At 39.3% G+C, this 21,492-nt stretch overlaps 1 protein-coding gene across 1 annotated transcript in view; it reads left to right on the top strand.

Moving 5' to 3' along the window:
• The window catches only part of ANK2 (ankyrin 2), a 266,851-nt gene that overhangs the window by 121,631 nt on the left and 123,728 nt on the right, over window positions 1-21,492 (top strand). Inside the window, exons 5-9 of the mRNA XM_030020810.1 lie at window positions 11,684-11,782; window positions 15,927-16,112; window positions 16,588-16,611; window positions 18,753-18,851; window positions 20,007-20,105. Coding sequence (XP_029876670.1) covers window positions 11,684-11,782; window positions 15,927-16,112; window positions 16,588-16,611; window positions 18,753-18,851; window positions 20,007-20,105 — 507 coding nt within the window. The remainder of the gene's footprint in view (window positions 1-11,683; window positions 11,783-15,926; window positions 16,113-16,587; window positions 16,612-18,752; window positions 18,852-20,006; window positions 20,106-21,492) is intronic.

Genomic DNA, 21,492 nt, shown 5'->3' with positions numbered 1-21,492 from the left:
AAAACATTGTACCCACTGAGATTACAAACCCATCTGTGCTATCTGAGACTGTTAGGCATGCCGGGCTTTGATTTTATGGATTTTGTTTTTCTATTAGATTACTTTGCTTTGCCCTTCAGTTTCATGTTGGCTTTCAGAGCTGTTAGTTTGTTCATCTTCCTCTTTTAAAAAGTCTGTTCCTTTTGAGTTAATATGTCATCGCTGCTATTTTTAGAAAAGTAATTTCTATTTTGATATAAAGCCTAATTGCACAGTGATTACTAATTGAATGACTCTGCTTTCACCTGCATGCACATCATTTGAGAGCTGACATCTTCCTTGAGTATGTGTCAGGCAAACGGTGAAATGAGGGCACACCTAGAAATGGCCAGAGATCTAGAAGTTGCTGGTTCTTTTTTGGCATACCTCCACCTAGAATTTGACAAGCGTGCAATCGTTTGGCTCAATTAGAATTGCCTTTTGCTACAAGTATTGCTGGAGAAAATGTATTTATATAATGAGTATCTACCTGTAAAACCTTCACTTGGTTGAGTCTGCTCATAGTTCTGTGAGCAGGTCTAGATACACATCATCAAATAAAAAATCAATTTCTGCAATTTCTCTTCTTGATTTGACCATGACTTTTGGTCACGTATAGATCTGACCAGACTGCACTCATTGAAAATACAAAATCTTGTCTGGGGACTGGATGGTACCAACTATAATGTAAAGTGGGTAACAGATCTACTGGGCTTGGTCCAGGCTATTCCTTTGAGCTTTGATTACGTTTCCTTGCAGAGCAGAAGAAGGTCATCCCTCGGAATGCTGTAATCTTTTGCAATACATATTCACTTGTGTGGGTGATCCTCTAGGTACTTCTGAGTTTCAGTAGGGAATTCAGAAAAAGTCCTCAGGGAGCGTTGAAATGTTTTGTTATGCAGAACCATGGAAGTGGCGTTGGCCACTTACCCCTTTCCCCTCCCCGTCACGCACTTTCACTGAGCCCAGTGGTATCCTCCTTTCACAACTGGATCACTTCTTTACCCCAAACCTATTCTTAGTTGTTGCTTGTGTGTTAGAGCAGTAATTCTTTTTTGTAATCTGCCTCCCAACGAGTGTCTACTTTTTTGACGTAGTAGGAATTCTTATGCCAATTCTTGATCTTTTTTTCCCAGGTGGAAGAAACATCACCAGATGTAGTCAGTCCAACCCTTCCCTTTGCTAAATTACCATTTGTGTCTATTGCTTTCTCTTGAAGTCAGATTGTATCATCTGACTCACGTATAGGCATCAGAGATGTCTGATAACTGGAATATTAGCCTGCCAAATGTGATGATACCCTGACTGCAATAATCTTAATAGCTGAATCTATCTGTAGACTGTCCCCTGCGGCAATGATGCTGAGCTGTTCTGACCACGCATACCTTACGGAACGGATCTGGCCTTCCTCCATTCCAAACAAGGTCAAAAAAAGTTAGCCTCATGCAAAGAGTTGCATCTCCTAGGATGAGGTGATTTGACAAATGCCAAGTGACTGAGGTACAAAGAGCTCAAAAGTAAAAGACAAAATGAGGAAATAAAATTCACTCCCGTTCAGTAAATGTAAGGGAACTATCGTATCCTGGAGTCACCTAAAGAAAGAAATTATTCCCTTCAATTTTAAAATTTCTGCAACTGAGTTTAGAACAGAATGTGTTCCCCGTTAGCTGCTAAGGTTGTGCTTTGGCCACTGCTTCATGTAGGGGCACTCACAAAAGGAGGAGCTACCTTTTAATCATCAGATTATTTAAAGTGACCCAGATACAGAAAGCAAGGATTAGATAAATCAGTCCTCCCCCAAGCTGATCTTGTTATTTAAAAGCCCGCTTGTTTCCTTTCCTCGATATCCTGCTCTAAGCTCATTGCAAACACATTAGCCAAAAAATATTTTTGCTTAAATTTCCCCCTATTATGGTTACCACTTCCTATTTCAGCCCATAGGAGATGCTATCATGACTGCTAGACTATTGTTATCTGGACTATTCATCAGATTGGAGCAATCCTTAGAGCTGCACAAAATTACCAGCCTGAATATGCTTTCCCAAAAAGGAGTGATAAGAGAGCTCGTTGAATGTCTATATTCAGTATTACCACAGAAGCAAAGGGTGGATTTAGATGATTCTCAGAGAAGTGATCAGCTTGTGTCTCTCAGGATGCCCTGTGATTTGCCTTACCAGAGATTGCTCTCTCCATGGTTTGTGAAGATAATCTTACCTTCAGAATGGAGCATATTTTGCAGAGTATTTGCTACTCCATTATGTCAAAAGGTTTTAATTCCACCAACTGGGCTTTCCGCTTTTATATTAGTATATTTAGACAGCCAGATTTTTAGCTGCTGTATATCAAGCGGTATCATTTAGCTGCAGTTCATCATTGCTAATGTAATAAAGGATCAGGCCCATTATCCCTTCACTGGAGGGGAAAAAAAAAGGAAGAAATGCCTTCTGGAGGATTATATGGATTTTGAGAGATGTAAACAACAGTAATACATTAAAACCAATGAAAGAACAGATATATTTCTTCATTGTGCCTTAAACTAGTCTGAGTTTCAGCTGTCTCTTACAGTGATTATCAGTTAATGATAAACAACCTTTGTTCCTGATCTTCAAGTATGATCTCAGGCATCTGTGGAAGTGGAGTTGAGCGGGACGCCTCTGCATGCAAGGCTGAAGCGGTGCTTACAGGTTGACACAGAATTACAGGATAAGAGTGTGAACATAAGATAATGATTGTTAATGTCAGCGCATTCATGTGGGACTTCCCCATTTCCCCAAATAATTCATACAGTTAAAGGAAAAATAACCCTATGAGGATGGCCAGTCTATGGTGTCACCTGCAGAAGAAGCAGCGTGGTGATCTGGAGATACGGGACTGGTTGGCTTTCTCTCAAAATCTGCTCCGAGGATCAGGAGCTCTTAAAAAAACAAAGGAGGGTACTGAGCCAGTTTGATGTCTGTCTCTGGGATCCCAGCTCCAGCCATAAAATAACTGAATGTGTCAGGATGTCAACCCACAAAGACTGAAAGCCAACTGAAAATATTTACAACATATGTCTTAGTCTATTTTGTTAACTTACAGTCTCTGTTGAAGTGCTATAAAGGGACGAATGGTCCAGGTTGGAAGATTTTAATTTAAACAAATAGTGATTTTTTTCAGCCAATAATGTGATACATGGCCTCTAATATTTAATCTTAAAATGCATGAACTTTAGGAGTCTGCAGTAAACCAACATCCCAGCTGGAAGAGTAAGGGCTCAGCAGACCAACATGCCACATTTCATTGCTACTGTAATGACACAGTCTGTGACGATAAGAGCCAGCCAGTGGAAATGTCATCTGCATATATTTATGAAAGTGTAGGTATAACTGAGTCACAACCAAGTAAATACAAGCATTTTATTTATAATTTTAGTGCAATATTGTCTTCCTTCCAGCCATCAACCATACAGGTAAAATAAATCGTTGGTTTCAGTACTGCTTTTCCTTTACCATGTTTGGAAGGCAAACCCCTAATGCTGTTTTGGATGACTGCCCAGAATTCCAACGTGAGACTCTGCCCTGGCTAAGCTTTTGGGCCCCAACCCATGCCCAGTATCAAGGTTATGTTTTCTTGTGCATGACTAATCTGTTCTCTTCCCATTATTTTCTATCAGCTGAGTTTCTATTACAGGTTCCCTCTTTGTAAAAAAGACATTTCCAAGACACAGAACGTCTTGATTTCTGCCTGGCTGCATTTCAGGCTCTGTTGTTGCTTTGCTGTTCTCATGGAGAAAATCGTGATATTTGAAGCTGCTAAAATAGAATGTTTGTGCTCTTTAAATTTGGCATTTGAGCTAGGAAGTGACTTACAGCAAAATACACTTCCCAAGAGAGGGGTTCTTGTAACGGTGAGGCAACAGGTGTCATAGTGCTACAGCTGGAGTTCTGTGTGATCTCTTGTGAATGAACTTACCAAGCTCATCACAAACCTGGACAACATCATTTATCCATAGGCTTTATAATTATTGCAGTGGTGTAAGTACAGAGTGGAAAACACTATTTATATTACTAGGGAATTAGTGAGACAGCTGAAGGGGTGGTACTATTTTCAGTGTAGGCTTCTGTGTCACTACATTTTTAAAATTTATTTATTACAAATTAGTTTTACGATCTATCATCTCAAATCCACAGTATTTAATTTAGCTGGGTGTTGATGTATCCAAAAGATGTTTTTACTGAATCTCCCTTTCTCATAATGTGGACATAGGACAAAACAAAAATTCCCTCCATGAAGGTGCTGTCGGCGTCACAAGAGTGCAGTCAGAGGGGCAGGGGGACAAGAGCGGAACACAGTGCACTTTCTTCCTCTGTCTCTCAAGGTTGAGCCAGATGTGAAGCTGGAGCAAATCACTTTTCTCAGAAAAAGGAAAGAACCTTGAATTGAACTGTTTTCCGCACTGGTGTTGGTTCAGCGCTTCTCCTTATGGTTGAAGTAGAATCAAACTCCTTGCTAGGCTCCCAAGGAGAACATAGAGATGAATATCAGACTGTCAGCTGAGTGTTGCAATGGTACATTTTACACAAATAGATCTTCTGATAAAGCATTTAAAAGTAAAATCGAGCAGTATGCAGGTAGTACATGTCGTACCTTAGCAGTGTTGATCTGAATGCTTGGTGGGCACTACACGCTCACTGGAGAAAAAAGTGGAGTAGTTTCCCAGGAGTTTTAGTTGTTTTCAACTTGTGAAAGCCTGCTAAAAAACAGGCTAAAAAAAGCCTGTTTAAATACAGTTGTTTTTAAAAAAAAAAAAAAAAAAATGGAATTTCTAAAAAAGTATATCTTATTACAGAGTTAATCAATATTTAGAGTTCCGGTTCTGATAGTAAGCATTTTATTTCTAAGCCTTTTCAGTCATAGCTGTAATAAAGGGTAGTTTCCTTCTATCCACCTTTGCATTCTCAATTTCGTGCTGCTTAAGCTGTCAGTTGGACAAGATGGTCTCTTCATTCAAATAGTCTCAATCTTTCTTTGGAGTAGCCCGCTTTTCCCTTGGCTGTATGGCAAAATGAGACTCCTTAGGCACCTTAAATTTGGCAACTTAAAATTACATACAGTGAATTTCCCTTCAGCGTATCTTTACAATTTTACAATCGTATATTTGCTTGAATATAAATATAGATGTAGTAGTCCAAATATTTCTGAGATTTTTTTTCTTGAAAAAGAATGTGGATTATATGTTTGTTTTATGGAAAATGTATTTTAATGGTAAAGAAAGAGTAATGTGAATAATTGGTAAAGTTACCAGTATATAAAACTTACGGATTTTGATGTAAGCTAACAAAAAAAAAGAGGCTTTTAAAAGTTAGAAGTACCTATCTTGATTTATCCTTAATTCACCCTTTTAGGCAGAGAATCTCTCCTGCTAAGATACAATCCTCTTACAAAGAGTTTATTTTTAGACTGGCTGAAAATAATGCTCTGAGCGTAACGCACAACAAAGTTCCCAGAATTGTGATATTGTTGATTCTATCAAGATGTGTGTTCTTAATTTAGCTTGCACTGTTGCACTTATTTGTAATTCTCATATTGTGTTGATTAAAATTAATTACTTGCTTGGATTGCTAGAGGTTTTCTCCCAGAATTCTAGAATGGCTGAGGTTGGAAGGTACCTCTCGAGGTCATCTTGTCCAACCCCCCTGCTCAAGCAGGGTGTCCTAGAGCAGGCTGCCCAGGACCACGTCTTAGACGGCTTTTGAACATCTCTAAGGATGGGGACTCCACCACCTCCCTGGCCAACCTGTGCCAGTGCTCGGTCACCCTCACAGTAAAAAAGTGTTTCCTGATGTTCAGAGGGAACCTCCTGTGTTTCAGCTTGTGCCCGTTGCCTCTGGTCCTTTTCCTTCCCTGCATAATGTTCTCTTGTTTGAGAGAGAATAACCTTTGCTGGAGTGGTTATTTCCTCTCCTGTGGAGATTACTGGAGACTGAGATTAAGAGGAACAGCGAGTGAAAGTAGAGTTACCTTCTTAGATGTCACTAGTTTAGGCTAACATCTGTGGGAAAATGGGGAAAACAGGGTGATGAATTGTATCTTGCTGAATAAAGGTTTAAATCAGGAACTTACTATTCTTGTTGAAGTTGAGTGATACTCTGAAGAGTAGAAAGAAATCCTGAAACAGTTATTGAACTTAAAGGCCCCAGGAATGATCATGATCTTACTGTCTAAAATGATATATTAACACATGACCATAAATCAGAAGATTTTATAATCTGTGTGAGCTGTTTCATGAGTAATCTAAGTTTGTCTTACCCTTGTCTCTTTCTTGTCTCTTCCTTTGTGCCAATATCTGTTCCTTTTGGGGACTTAAGTTCTAACAAGAGCAGAAAGAGAAGGAGGTACAGGGTGGAAGGCAGAGCAATTTCACAAAGGCTTCTCTTAGGTTACTTTAAGAGCCGGGTCCTATGAAGGAAACTCTGGAGTGACCCAAAGGAAAGCGAGCTTTTATAGGGGTAGTATTTTGTGCACAGAATGTTCTCTGAATGTTGCTTGAGAAGTGCAGTTGCAGAATTGTAGTAAAGGTTGCAGAAAAAGCCTAACTGATTTGGTTTTCATTTGTGACCCTGAGAAAATAACTTTTTCATTTCCTTGATATGAAGCAAAATTGGGGGGGGGGGGGGGGGGGAGGCTACCAAAGCACCAAACCAAAACCCCATGCAGTAAGATGGAGAGACAGAGGCAGCAACTGGTCTGGGTCAGGCAATCTGCTGATTGTGTTGACCTTCTGACTGGTAATTACATCTTAAAGAGTAAGTAGGAATGAGCATTTGCTGTATGTAAACTAATGCATTAGATGCCAGTTTTCTTGTCTTCCCTGGTAATCTCAGTGATCTTCTAATACAGTCTTAAACAGTTCCTCGAGGCCCTTAAAATAAAATAGATGTGTTCATCTGCGTTTACATTAGCTATTTAATCACAGGATATGTTGCTAACTCTCATGGGTCGTCGTAAAAGAGGCAAACTGAGGGCAGAGATAATAGATCTTTATTTTGTCTCTTTTCCTTATCAGTATGAATATAGATATATATGTATGGATATATGGTATATAGATACTATAGCTATGTAGATACTAAGGGCCGCATCTTTGTGGACAAGCATAGGTAGGCTAGTCATTCGAGCGCACTGGCTACTAATCAGAGTTTGGAAGATGTGTGCTTCTGAATCATTTGGTACTGCATGCAAAGAGTATGGTTCCTTGAAAGTCTGCCATAAAATAAAGCTTAACCAAGCTATATAACTGTTTGTATGATTTTCTAAATGCTCTAATAATCCCTCTGCTTCTTCAAACTGTGTTCTTCATTAGGGCTTGGGCAAAATTTAATGATACAAATTCTGAGTCATATATAGGCTTGCCAATTTGCATTAATAGCTTGAAGAATCATTGAGAGCTACTCATTTTCTCAAATTAGCAAGTAAATCAGTGAATGTAGTAGAAAGAATGGAGTATGAAATATACTCTATTTGTTTAGTGTTAATTTCTCATTATAACTTTACATTATAGCAGTAAACATCTTGCAGTATACATTTGTAAGGATAATGAAATCTGAGTACTCTGTCCTCGCTGCAAATACTCTGATGAAATCATTGTTTGAAAACGAATGTTGTATATCATTACAAAATTAATTTCTATTTTTTGGATGATGCACAAAATCTAAACATACAGACGTAATGTAATTACGCAGCCGGGCTTTCAGAAAAAGCAAAATAAAGTGCATTTCTCCTTTTCCAGGTCACACGTTTATATGCTACAGTCAGTATTTTTACTTTAATTCTGGACTGTGTTTATACAGTATGGGATCATAAGCTGAAGAAAAATTTATTGAAATAAAGATTCCCCATCCTGGCCCAATAAACTCTCTGTATCCCATTCCACGTGCTAGAACAAGGAAGGGAGAGGTCAGTCTCCTTTGCAATACGTCCACGGAGAATTGTTAACCAGAATGTTAAGGATTTAGTAGAAGACACTTTGGGGCAGTGAAACAAAAGTCTAGGGAAAACATTTTTTCTTCAATTGGCAGAGATTTGGGATCTTGAGCTTTGAAATACCTCTAGAAGCAGACCAGAGAAACCAAGTATTGGCATATAGCTCCTTGAAACTAAAAGATGAGAAACTGAGAAGGGGATTTTAGATTAACAAAGTAAAGGAAACGAAGGGAAGGATATGCTTTTGTTGTGGGCATTTCCATTTAACTGCAGGGCTGGCTGAGAGAGACAGAAACTTGCTGTATAGGATAGAGACAGACGGACACATCATAGAAACTATGCAGGACGGGAGGAGGCATGGAAGTCCTGGGGTCCAGGGGACAAATGAGAAGGAAGAGCTCCTGCAGGGCTAACACGTAATCCCACTGGGCAGAGCTCTGCCAGGGAGAGCGGTAGTATTGGGAACCCTAAAATAGGAGTTCTCTGGCCCAGAGCCAGAAGTGTTGAGGTCAGGAACACTGCAGTTGGAAGCTCTGAAACCAGTTCTTCACTGAGAAAGCAGACTTCACCCTGCTGCTGGAAAAAATCGGGCTTGACCTTGCCAGGGGGAGAAATTCAGGGGGAGCTTTTTCAGCGTGTCTGGTATAGGCAGTTTTGCAGATAGACCTTGGCATGCTGTTGCAATTTCCAAAATGAGCCAGATTTTAAGAAAATATATACAGTAGTTTTAAACTATAAATAAAGCTTGAAGAAAAAAAAAAAAAAAGGCAATGGTTTTATGCGCAAGAATTTCCTAACCCCCGATTGCTGTAGTTTCAGGTATGATTATAGCGCATGAGGAGGATATCCTTGATATAACGGGCACTCTTGGGGATCTCTGTGTGGAAAAGCATTTAGTATGTCTTGGTACTAAATGGTTATGAAGTCATATATGTATTGTTTATGGTCTCCTAATCCAGGATTTATTGTCCTGATCCTGTTCCAGAACTAGGGACTTGAGTTGATTAAAAAAATAAGATTCTTCAAAGCTTTTAAGCAAATTGATTTACTCTGGCTTGAAAATTCTCATATTCTCCAAATTTATATTAGTCCATGTGATCCTTGTATTCATCCATGTAATATTCAGTGCTGGAAGGATTTTATAAATGGTACTTATTACCTTTTAAAAAACTGCTACACTAGACTGTAATATTAAATACTGATGAGGCAGGTGGAAAATTACTATTAGTTATACCTAATACATTGCCATTTTGTTTCTTTCCGGAGTGGGAAGGAAAACCAAGACAGTGAGCCAACTCGGTTACCTGCAGTTTTCTCTGTGCTATTCTGTACAAGTGCAATCGAAAAGAAACCAATCTGTTGATAATTCGCACTGCCAGCTCAGTCCCTATGCCTGGCAATCCCCTGCCCTTCTGCACCTTTCTAATTACACGCTGAACAGCGTTCCTTCATTTTACGCTGTGATGAGATCTCTTATCTCCACCCTTGTAAAAGAGTTGTCTGAGGAGCAGCCAGGAGACCAGCACATGTCCCTGACTCGCCGGTCTCCCAGCCCCAGGGTGGACGTGGAAGGGGCTGGCTCGTTTGCCTTGTTTGTGCTTCCAGTTTGCTGCCTGGCTTTAGCAGTGATTTGGGAGGAGGGAAGCTGCCCATCAAAATGCAGTGCAGACTGACCTTATCGTTAAGAGGCTTTTCTTGATGTCTAACCCGAATTTTCTCCCCAGCAACCTTAGTAAACTATGCGCTTTTCTATTTGTTTTAGTCTCTGTGAGTGTGCAGAACAGACCTTTACCCTCCTCTTTAAAGTCTGTTATCTTGTTTTCCTTCAGTTTTCCCTTTGCAGGCAGAACACCACCAATTACTAGTCTTTTCTCAAAGAAAAATAGCTTCCCCAGGGAGATATATTTTTACGCCAGTGCAATGATTGTCTTTATTACAGCAGAATGAGCTCATTGACCAGTGGCCCTCTGGTAGACCACTGTGACCTCCAGATCCTTTTCTGCAGAATTCTTCTCTAACTCATCATTCCCTGTTTGCGTAGTTTGTTTTTCCTGCAATAGTGGAGAAACTTGTATTTGTCCTTACTAAATTATATTTCCAGTCTTTTCTCCAGGGTAACAGGAACCTTTCAAATTATGATCCTGTTGTGTGGTGTACTAGCAGACCATCTTGTTTTATGCTGTCTATAACTGTAATAAAAGCACTCTGTTCCAACCTTTACGTCATTACGAAGGATATTGGATAATACCTGCCAAAGACAGACCCCTGTGCAAAGCCACTCAAAATACATGCCACAGTTTTGGCATTGAACTGCTGTTAACTGTTCTCTGGGTGCCATTTTTTAATTATACGTCCTAAGATTGTTGATGGAAGTGCCAGAATATTCTGCAAAGCAGTATTAAAAGACTTGCTACAACATGTATGACATATATCATATGACATACACAACATAAATGACATTTATTGCCTGAGCAATCTTCTGCATTTGTAAATGCAGAAGGGTTTGTAAAGACATCATTTCTACAATCGACTGTTTTATCTAGTGACTGAAAAATGAGATTTCAGTTCATTAGGAAGTTACTGGAACGTTTCCACAGCAAGTTTGCTAGAAAGAATAATATTGGCTTCTCTGAAACAAGGTTCTTGGTTATCACAGTATTTGCATTAATTCTGACCACTTGTGTACATGCACAAGCTTATCATGCATTGCGACAGCACGCAAGGTTAAAAAAAAAAAAAATTGCATGTTTGAACTCTGTTTTATGGTTTATGTTCTAGCTGAAAGTGCCATTCCAAGACAGAAGAATGTTTTCAGAAGCATAGGTGATTATGTCCTCTTACGTTACATGGTAGTCTACAGAATATTAAAGAATTTTCTAAGGCCTTTTAAACAATCTTAAAAACTTTTAGAAGAAAGTTATTAATCAGGCAGACAGCTCACTTCCATGGCTGCCTTTTATAAGGATTTTGTATCTAATTGATTAAAATTGTTTGCATTAAAGTAGTTTAACGGGAAGAAAGGACTTATGTTTCTAATGAATTTGCCTGTAGTTGGATTAACTTAGAAAAATTTTTTTAAATTACTGTATTATCCAGAGCAGATTCTTTTAAGGACTCTAGGACATTTTAATGAATGTTTATAATTAAACGATAGATGAACTTACTGTATGGTCGGAAGCGCAGTTGCTACTTTGCAAGGTTGAGTTCCTTTATGTTTGATGATTTGCAATGTTTTATGTATTACAAAATTTTATGTAGTATGTTAAGCCTTTGTCATCTCTACTCAGCTTGTCATAAGGTATGGACTTTGTGGTCTCCAGGGGATGTTGTCTTTGGTTAAGTTAATGTAATAAATGGAGGAGAATCTTCCTTTCCTGTCAGCTTTCATAAAACTTTACTGCCAGCTTTACAGTCCCTGAGCATTATCAGCAAGGAATAGCTGTATTAATAATTAGCATGTCCATTGCATCCCTAAAATATGCATCAAAAGAAAACGAGTGTGAAAGCATGTAGAGTTCTGTGGGTTTAAATGACGTTAAACATTACCACATTAAGTTAAAAACTACAAAGTCATTCTACTTACATACTTAAAACATTTCAGTTAAAAAAGCACAAATGCATTTTTAGCTGTATATTTATTTGGGGTTCATTATTGTTGGTATATTCCGTTTCCTCATTACAATATTTTCTTTTGTGTTCTTCCTAGAATGGCTTTACTCCTTTATATATGGCAGCTCAAGAGAACCACATTGAAGTGGTGAAGTATCTCCTGGAGAATGGAGCCAACCAAAGCACAGCTACTGAGGTGAGGTATATTGTTCGGTTTTTTACACGCACTCCTACTTTGCTTTGCCTTTCTATTCAGATCGCTTAAAGTCAGAAGATTTTTCAAACAGAGTATTTTGAGAACTTTCAGACTTTCATTTCAGTGAGTTGTATTTATGAATCTTATCCTTTTTTTCTGCATGCACAGAAGACAAGGGTGAACTGTTCTGGAAGTGGTGAAAAGTCAAGGGATGAAATCCAGCCTGATTAAATTGACAGCAAAATTTCCACTGACTTTAGTGAACTCAGGATTTTCACCTTCAGTTTGTGCCCATTTCTCCTATCAGCTTCCTGGAGAATTTTCTGAAAAATGAATGAGGCTTTGAAGAGAGGTCCCTAGGGCCATAGAAATTATGGGAGGCCAAGGTCGTATTGCCAGGCAAATGGAGTGAATAGTAGATCAATCGTAGGCTAAGTGGAGACGTACAACATTTCATTTGAACAGATTTACGTCTCCAACAAAGCCCATGGAAACTCAAGCATCTAGGAGTGCCATCACCTGAGCAACGTGGCTATCTTTGTGCTGGTTTTTCATTTGCGCTGTAAGATCTGGGCAAAAATCAGTAAACAGAATATCTTAGCGTGTATCTCCTACTCTTGGCTCTACAAGGGGTCTTCTGGGGACAGTGGTTTGGAGGCTTGCTTCAGCTTCTTCCTCAGCCAGCTGAAAAGTGTGTGGAACATAACGTGAATACCATAATTAGGACTATGAGGACTGTGTCCGGAAGGGTGTCTGTGTATAGTGTAAAGTAGTACAGAAACACTTAGTATCAACAGTTAGTTGTTGACAAGCTTTCTTGTAGACTGGGTCTTGAGATTTTCGATGAGTTCAGAATATTTTCTGCATAGAGAGAAAGAGTGAGAAACAAGCAAGTGCATGCATAAAAGCAATGAGTGGAGTAGGCTCTCTGTGGTGCTGGGTTCACAGAACCATTCAGTTAGAAAGGGGCCTCAGGAGGTCACTTACTCCAACCTCCTGCTCCTGTTCTGCTAAGTGAGGAGCGATGGCAGCAGGACCTCCCTGACCAGCTAAGTTACTCTGATTCTGAGGCTTGTCTGTGGCTTTGTGTAACCTATGAATATTCATTATTGTCTGTGATTAGCATAAATTGGAAATCAAATGACTAACAAGGATCACATCAATGAGCTCAGCAGGCAATGTGCTGTTTTCTCATCGGACACTTTATTTCTACTGCCAGACCACGTGGGTATAAATATGCAGAAGGATGGTATTAATTGCTAGGTTCTGGATTTAACTGCAGTGCTGTAAACCTGCAGAAACTTTAGTGCAAGCAGGGCAGACACTGAAGTAAAAGAGACGAGATTTCATCTCAAGAGGAACTGAATCATAAGAACTTCCTTCTGCAAATGAGAGGATTTGAGGGCCATGGGGAAAATTCCTAGGTCACGAGGACTGTGCTCATTCTATTTCCTCCTCTTGTTCTCTTCCTGCCGAATGTTCTTTTATTCCCAGCTAAGGGGACGAGTGAACAGGCTCTGTGCTGCAGTGTGTTGGCTTCACGTGTGTTCTGTGGATAGGGATGTGCCATGTGAAGTAGTAATTGCAAAGTTCCTCTCCTGTCAGAGCTTTTGCTCGTGTTTATTACTTTCCCTAGTCTGTACAGAAACTTACCCATTCTGGATTGCCTTCACAACAGGTGAATTTGAAATGATGGTGCATGTATGCTCGCTCTCCTTTCCTTTAAACTAAACTGCTAGTGTTAACAGCTGCTTTACTGTCCCTTCTTTCAATGGATACTGTACCATTTGATGACAGCTCCTAAAATAATCCTCTCGTGGCCTGCATATATGGCGATCACGTTACATGTCAGCTTTCTGAAATATGAAATCCCGTGTGATTGCCAGGCAACGTGGCAGAAACACACTCCTTGTGAAGGAGCTGAGTGGAACTGTGGCTCTCCGGGAGCCTGGCCCAGCTACAGCCTACAGTCGCCTGCTTGCAGCCTTTCTCCCGGTAACTTTTACTGGCTGTGATGATCAGGTACACTGGAAGCTCATTCATTAGTTTACAGGAACTGTGAGGCCGAGATGGTTGTAATTAATGTGGCCTCTGCTTGAATACAGACATCCAAGCATCACTGGAACTCACAGTATAGTCTGCTTTAAGGGTTGGGGGAGGAGGGGAATCAAATGCCCCCCACTCTGAACCCGAGTCCAAGTCTGTCTTCTGCCATCAGAAAGGTCAGTTCTCGCTTTTGTAGCTTGGAAAGTAAAGGCTGTCTACCCCCTTATCGCTTAACTAGATAAGTTTTGGTTTCAGGTCTTGCGGAGTTGATGGTTTCAGTGATTCAAGTGTTACCGAAGGATGGCCTGAGCCACTCTCCGCTTTCACACGTGCCCAGAATTAGTCTCATGAATAGAATGAAGAATGGTACATTAAATAAGGTGGGATGGCAGCCTGAACTGAGGATAGCACCCAAATACATGGAGAAGGACCTTCTGTTTGGCATCAAAGATTGGCTGTCCTCACGTGGGGAAATGAAATGCTTTCTCCAAGCTCTGGTCAGCCCTGCTTTGCAGAAGCAATAGGAGAGGGAATGCAGAAAGAGTTGTGTCCTTTTAGAGAAGGATGGAAGATTAAGTGGTGCAAATCACATAGATGGTCTTGTCTGTGAAGCTTTGAAACTTGCGCTGCCTTTGGATATGTTTCATTTCTTTTAACACTTATATACATATATATACAAAATGAGAGTAAGGATGAGCTCAGTTTCACGGGGCCTCTAATCCAGGATTTGTTCTCATGTTCCCAGAGGCGAAAGGCAAATGCATTAAGCCTTTTCAACACCTAATGTAGCCCCAATCTCAGAATTATCTTTACAGTTCAGCTGTTTCGTCAGCTGTTCACCCTTTTTTAATTCACTGTACAGAATTTAATCTCTATTACAGACAGAAACCATAGTAGTATCGCTGTTACAACGCACCTACCCACAGTTCTACGCAAAAGGGAGTGAATGTTATTAGATTACTAAGGGGAAAAATTGCTTTGGCAATTCTTCACATGTTTCCTTCAGCATATGTTAGCTCTCATTCCTTCCTAACTTGTCCTTTATTATTTTATCATCTTTCCATATTCCTATTCCAAATCAATTCTGTCTCATTCCCGTGTCTTTTACAATGTATCTAAATCGGTTTTCTCACTTTCTGGCTATAATCAGCTCTTTAGTTGTTGTTCCTTCTGACCTACACATAGAAGACCTTGTTTTATTCCCTGCCCTTTTCTTTCGTTGTTACTCACCATGCCTCCGGTCACAGACTCAGCTGCTCTGTTGCTCGTGGTTCAGCTGCCCTCCGATCTAGCATGCAGTTACACCACATATGTGCTTGGGCAGCATGCAAGGCTGGAGCTAGATTCAGTTTTATAGTCAGAAGAAAAGATATGGGAGCAGGCCGTACTTCAGCTGAGATAGCAGGTTGTGACCATGTGACGCATTTTAAAGCATTGGCAATCCGGGGCATGTGTGGAGGAGCAAGACAATTTGAAAATAATTTTGAAACAAAGCTAAAACTGTAAATGAAAAGCAGAGATATTTTTCTGACTTTTTTTTTTTTTTTTTCCAAAAAGTATAAATAATCTAATGTTTTCCTGCTTCAAATTAGAATAAATTCTTAAAGATGATCTGGCTTTCTTGACTTATAGTTCATGTGTAACTTAGAACGGGGAACAGCAGCAAATGCATGTGAAGATATGCTTTCTTTTCGCAGAGACGTGAGGTGGTATTCAGAAACAGGTTCCCTGTATATTTTTCACATCTACTTTGTTCAGTGCTCACTAATCCCTACCAAAATATTGCTAAAAATGTGCTTTGTGCTCCATTTTAAGATTAGAAGTAATTAAGAGAGGTACTGAAGAACGATCCTTTGCTTGTACTTGACTCAAAAGGAGACTACTTTGAAGTGGAAAAAGTGTGCTTCTGACATGTTTGAAATCGTATCCGGGTTAAAATGTTGTGCCTCTCTTATCATTTCACTGGACATAGTGGTGCAGAGGTATAAAACAGCTGGTAATGTGCTTATCAAATTTCTTGTGTGAACAGCGCTGTGCAAATCACTGGAGCCGTACGTCCTTCAGCTTACTGAGCACACCTTGTTTTCTTCTCTACCAGGACGGTTTCACTCCTCTAGCTGTTGCACTGCAACAAGGACACAACCAGGCGGTGGCCATCCTCCTGGAAAATGACACCAAGGGGAAAGTGAGATTACCAGCTCTGCATATTGCCGCTAGAAAAGACGACACCAAATCAGCGGCGCTTTTACTGCAGAACGACCATAATGCTGATGTGCAGTCCAAGGTAACATGATGCTGCCGTAGAGGTAACAGGGTAGTCACACAGCTGAGTGCCGATGGGCAACAAACTTTACTTCCGTTGTCTTAACGGTTGAAGGTAATTTCTTCTGCGGGGAAAGACAAGTTGCTCGACCAGTATCACCAGTAATATATCTACTTTTGCAGTGTATAACCACATGGTAATTGCAAACTACTCATTTTTTCTGCTTTTTAGTTATACCTCCCATTTTTTTGGTAACCAGCTTTCTCATTATTTGTAAACCAGAAGACACTGGAATGGAAGCAGAATCACTGTTTCCTATTAAATAGGATACTGGTTTATTGCCCATGGGACCGTAGGTTGTATTTAAAGTTAATGCATGCTTGAATGGCTTTTCCCATAATTAACAGCATAACTCATTTCAAAAAGCAACATAGTTCTTCGTTTTGCGGCCAGTTTTTAATATTGTTCCTCTTTTTCCCAAACCATGCTGCATCAGATGATGGTGAATAGGACGACTGAGGTACCGAGATAAAAAATTTTTAATTACTCTTTCTGTTACTTATAATTTTCTCTGCTCTGTGGCAATATTTCTTTATTACTTAGTACTAAAAGTGAAGATACGACTCTCTTAATACATAGAAATTTGTGACTCAGCAAACCTATTTTTATTCATCCTTTGTCTAAGAATTTCTTTTTATTTGTGTCACTATTAAAGTAAACTTTTGAGAATTCACATCAGTTCAAAGAAGTCTGAAGCGAGTAATGGAGCAAAGAGGATAAAGATGCTTTTCTAGCTCAATTTCATTAATTATGAAAATGCACTCACTTGGCCTAACTAAATTAAGGTGTCTGGCTCAGCCAGAATAATGGCAAAATTCATTTTCCTTCTTTTACAATAATAAATATAATCGCATCTTCCAAGGTGGAAACCTGTTCAGAACATCTGCTTATTTTTACCATTGTTCTTATTAAGATCTTTTAAATAAAGTTTTGAGAAGTCCTTAAGGGATAGCACGTAATCAGAATTCACCTGCAGCAGATAATATTACATTTCTCATACGGATTCTGGAAATACCAATTCTTCAAGCACTTCCACTAAAAATCATGGGTCTGATTCGCTAGAACTGTGATTTTCCCCCTAAAGATTATTGTCACATTTAGGAAAAAGAATTATTTCCAAGAAAGCGGTCATTATTTGAATGCCTGCTTTTAAATAATGGCGTTTCTCTGTTAGATGAGGGCATGAATTTTGAATGCCCGCACCCGTGTGAAAGTGCTTCACACTTGGTGTGTGTGCACATGAGCAAGCGAGGCAGCTGGTGATGTGAACTGAAAGGGTGACAGCTTCTCTCTGGCATCTTCCCATGGGCATGTTCTTCACTACGGTAAATGGGAAGGGGGTTACCTGTCCTTCACCGGCCATTACGTTACGTCTCAGGACCTTGCGTTTGTCACACGGCAAACGTGTCCACGAGAAGGCAGTTGTTGATGCAATATGCATTCAATCTATAGCTTAACGCAGTATCGTATTTGTGTGCCTAATATCCTCAGTAGACACTTCCCTGGTAATTTATCACAGCAAGAAGACTATGAATTTAATGAGTGTTTGACTGTACCTTGACCAGGATCATCTGTGGGCTGACAAGGAAGTAAATGGAATTAGGGTAAAATAGTAGGCTGATTGCTGTAGCTTTTGGGAACAAAATTGATTTCAGAGTGCAGCATCTGCCTACATTTCTTTATTCCATGAGTAGTTTAAAATGATGATTTGTACACTGAAAGAAATGAAACCTAGTTGAAAATACAGTATAGTCTAGAAGCCGAAAGTATTTCTTTCTTCCTGTAACTAACAGTAAGATCTGATCAAATCAGTGTAACGCTCTTCAGGGAAACCTCAAAAGCAAGATCCTTTCTACTTGAATTACTCATGAGACTAAAAGCTTGCTCTGTGTTCTAGTTTCTGAAAAATTAATCTTTTTTTGCTTTGTTGTCAAGCAATTCTGTATCTCGTAGCTGGAGCAGGTTTCACTTTCTAATGTTCAAGAGGCAATAAGTAAATTGTGTTTTTTCTGATGTATAGATCTCAAAGCTTCTTCACATCCTTTGAGATCCAAATTGTATATAAATATAAATCATTATGATTCTTATACTATGCTACTAGTTTCTCATGTACACCAAATTCTTGGGTTTCATGTCGAATTACACTGTTTTTAAAAAAAAAAAAAAAAAAAAAAAAAGAAGGAAATATGTTATCAGTATTTCTAAGAGCAGTAAAATAAGAGTCCAACAACTTTTGTGGTCATTTGTCCAAAACCAGTAAACAGATGCAGCCCAAAAGACCCATGTTGCTTCCAAATACGGAAACTTCCTTTATTTTCTTTAAGAATGGCTAATATATTAATATTTTCTATGATGAAAGCTACTCTTCTTATTGGCCACTGATTCAGAAGACTGAATTGGAGAATGAAAGAATGAAGCACTTTTGATAACCTCTCATATGAAAACTGCACTGTCTGCCAGAAAGGTTGTGCTATATTATAGGTGAACTGGTAAAATCGAAACGATACATTTGTTTGCCAGCAGCTTTTAAAAATCAAGTTCTAGTTAAGTTGATTATCTCTATAAAATTATTTCTATAATAAGGGCTGTTTCCCTTTGTAGAGTGGCTTTACACCTTTGCACATAGCTGCGCACTATGGAAATGTCAATGTGGCAACGCTTCTGCTAAACCGAGGAGCTGCAGTCGATTTCACAGCAAGGGTACGGAGTAATTTCTTTCTCTTCTTAGATGTAATGGCCTACAAAAGTGGGAGTGTTTCTCTGTGTAATTCTTAGCCAAGAGTAAGTGAGGAGCAAAGTAATCCTGAAATTGTGTTGTGTTCAAAGATGCCTTTTTCTGCAGTAATTCTTAAAGGTTGCCTCCATGCAATGCGCCAGAGTCCTTGGGAGTTGAGTAGCGACCAGTATTCCCAGCCCAAGGAAGCAGGCTCCAGAAAGCTGATATTCTCACAATGTGTCAACTCAGTTCAGCTATTCTGTCAGTTAGAAATACTCCAGAAATATATGTAGGATTTACTGGCTTATTCATTATTTACTGTACTACTTTAATTTGATATTTTCACATATAAACACATTTTAAAAAAGCAAAGTAAGGTACATTGCCATTATATAAATGCAACAATAAAAGTACTAATTAATCATGACTCCTCTTTTATGGTAAACAACTGCAGAGCTACATAATATAGTCACTTTGCTGTTGTACGTTACGTAGTTTGAAGCACGTCACCTGGTGCTATGAAAACCTCTGGTAATCTGTACCTCAGCATAGCTACCGGATCACGAGTTTTCTGTTTAATTTTGCCAGATACACTTTGAATTAGTTTAGGCTTCAGCCTTTCAGACTGACTTCCTCCTGTTGCCATTCTGCAATAGCTGCTAATATTACCTCTTCCCTCTCCCAAAGTGTTTGCAAGGACTTTCAGCCTAAAGAGGATCTACTCCTGTATACTATAGGCATTACACTAAGAAGGTTCCTTTGTGTAGGAGTCACGCATTTGTGTACTCTGTGTACGTTGCAATGATTTAAATGCATCAGTGTTTTGTGAATATTGACTCATTAGGACTCTGATTTATGTTTGTTTATTTGTCTGACTCGGGGACTGTGATGTTTGCTGCTTTGGCAGGTGTGCTTCTTCATTTATTAAAAACCCCCAAACAATGAATAAAGATTCTTGCTTAGAAAGGAATTACTAACTCTAGCTTATATGGTGTGTGCCTAGCTCTGATGCTCAAGTACATTTTTGTTTCTTCTCTACAACGTGATGGTCTCATTTTTTTGTGATGCGAACACAAATTCACCGCCATTATACACTTTCAAATCCATCATGCTCATTGTTTGTTCTTTTCATGGTGTAGAATGGAATCACCCCACTGCATGTGGCTTCCAAAAGGGGAAACACAAACATGGTGAAGCTCTTGTTGGATCGTGGAGGGCAGATCGATGCCAAAACCAGGGTGAGTCTTTCTATTCCCTGAATATGATGTTGTCCCTTCTTGGGAATGGATTGGGAGTTTTTGCTTGCTTGGTTTTGGTTTTGTTTTTTTTTAAGGCAGAGACTGGGAACACCAAGATTCATAGCTAGGAATTCAGCTTCAGTAACTGTGTCTTGTTCTCTGTTCTTAAAGGGAGACATTAGATGTGGCTGTTATAAATGACTCAAAAAAAAAAAAAAAAAAAAAAAAAAAAGTTCAGCTGAACACAGCTCCAAAAATGTTAATCATGTACTCTTTTTGCAACTTGGGCCAAACTTAAATTGTGACTCCAAAAATAATTTATAAGTAATTTTTTTTTTTTTTAATTCAGAATCCTACCTTTAGTTTTCAGATTGTTATTTGTTTTATGTAGACTGTTTTCTATGCTATCAGACTAAAGACTGGAAGTATTGGTGATAGCAGGAGGCAAAAATACTGTTTCCTTTAGTCTCCTGTATAATCTACCTACATCATATAAGAAAAAGCTGATGAAACTGATCTTTTTGAGGAAATAGGCTTGTTAGTTGGTCCAACTTCACGTGACACAAGAACACGTGTGCTCCACAGCTTTGGGGAGTGGAGGGTCTGAACTCAGCTAAGGCTTTCAGTGCCTTGACTCCTAAATGCCTGTGCCAGTCATAGTATATGAGGCATAGTATGCCTCATGAAAACCGCTGTAGTGGGCTGACAGTCACTTTTTACTGAAGAGTAAATACTGGGAACTAGTAACCCACCCTGTGCCAGCAGCCACTCACCTCTTCCCCAGCCTAACCACAGAGAATTAGGTGACTTTCACTAGCTTCCTCCACCCAGTTGTCCTGTTGAAATGCCACAGGAATACTGTGCTCTTTATTTATGGGTGATTTTGCAGTCATTCAGGACAAAAGAAAAACCCATCAGTTTATATGGGCAGGGTTAATTATTTCAAATGGGATTTTGGAGTCACCTAGGAAAAACGTCATTTACGCGAACTGAACCGCACAGGACTTGTTCTTGAAAGCTGCTGGTTTTTAAGCACTGATCTGCAAAATTATATCTCCAAGTAATAGAGGATGTTTTAGAGCGCAGAGTTTAGAGCTGGACATAAGAGGCTTTGTTTAATAAGATAGAACGGTAGAAGAAGGTAGAGGATATTGCAGTCAGCTACCCTTGTGGTTGATTCAACCTCTGCAGTTACTTTGATATTAATTACATCAATCATTTGTTGCTTCATAAGCTAGGAAGACAATTGTGATTATTGTGTAAGTCTATATGTGATTATGATTTTGATTTCTGATTATTTATGAAATGATGTCTCTCTTGCTCTTTTTATTTATCGATTTATTTTAATTACTGATGATGGAAAATGCTGCCTCTCGTGAAGGTGTGC

The sequence above is a fragment of the Aquila chrysaetos genome, chromosome 1 (genome assembly GCF_900496995.4).
Source record: "Aquila chrysaetos chrysaetos chromosome 1, bAquChr1.4, whole genome shotgun sequence".
In the NCBI taxonomy this organism is placed as follows: Eukaryota; Metazoa; Chordata; class Aves; order Accipitriformes; family Accipitridae; genus Aquila; species Aquila chrysaetos.
The sequence above is the reverse complement of the archived record's forward strand: the minus strand, read 5'-3'. Positions and strand labels throughout refer to the sequence as shown.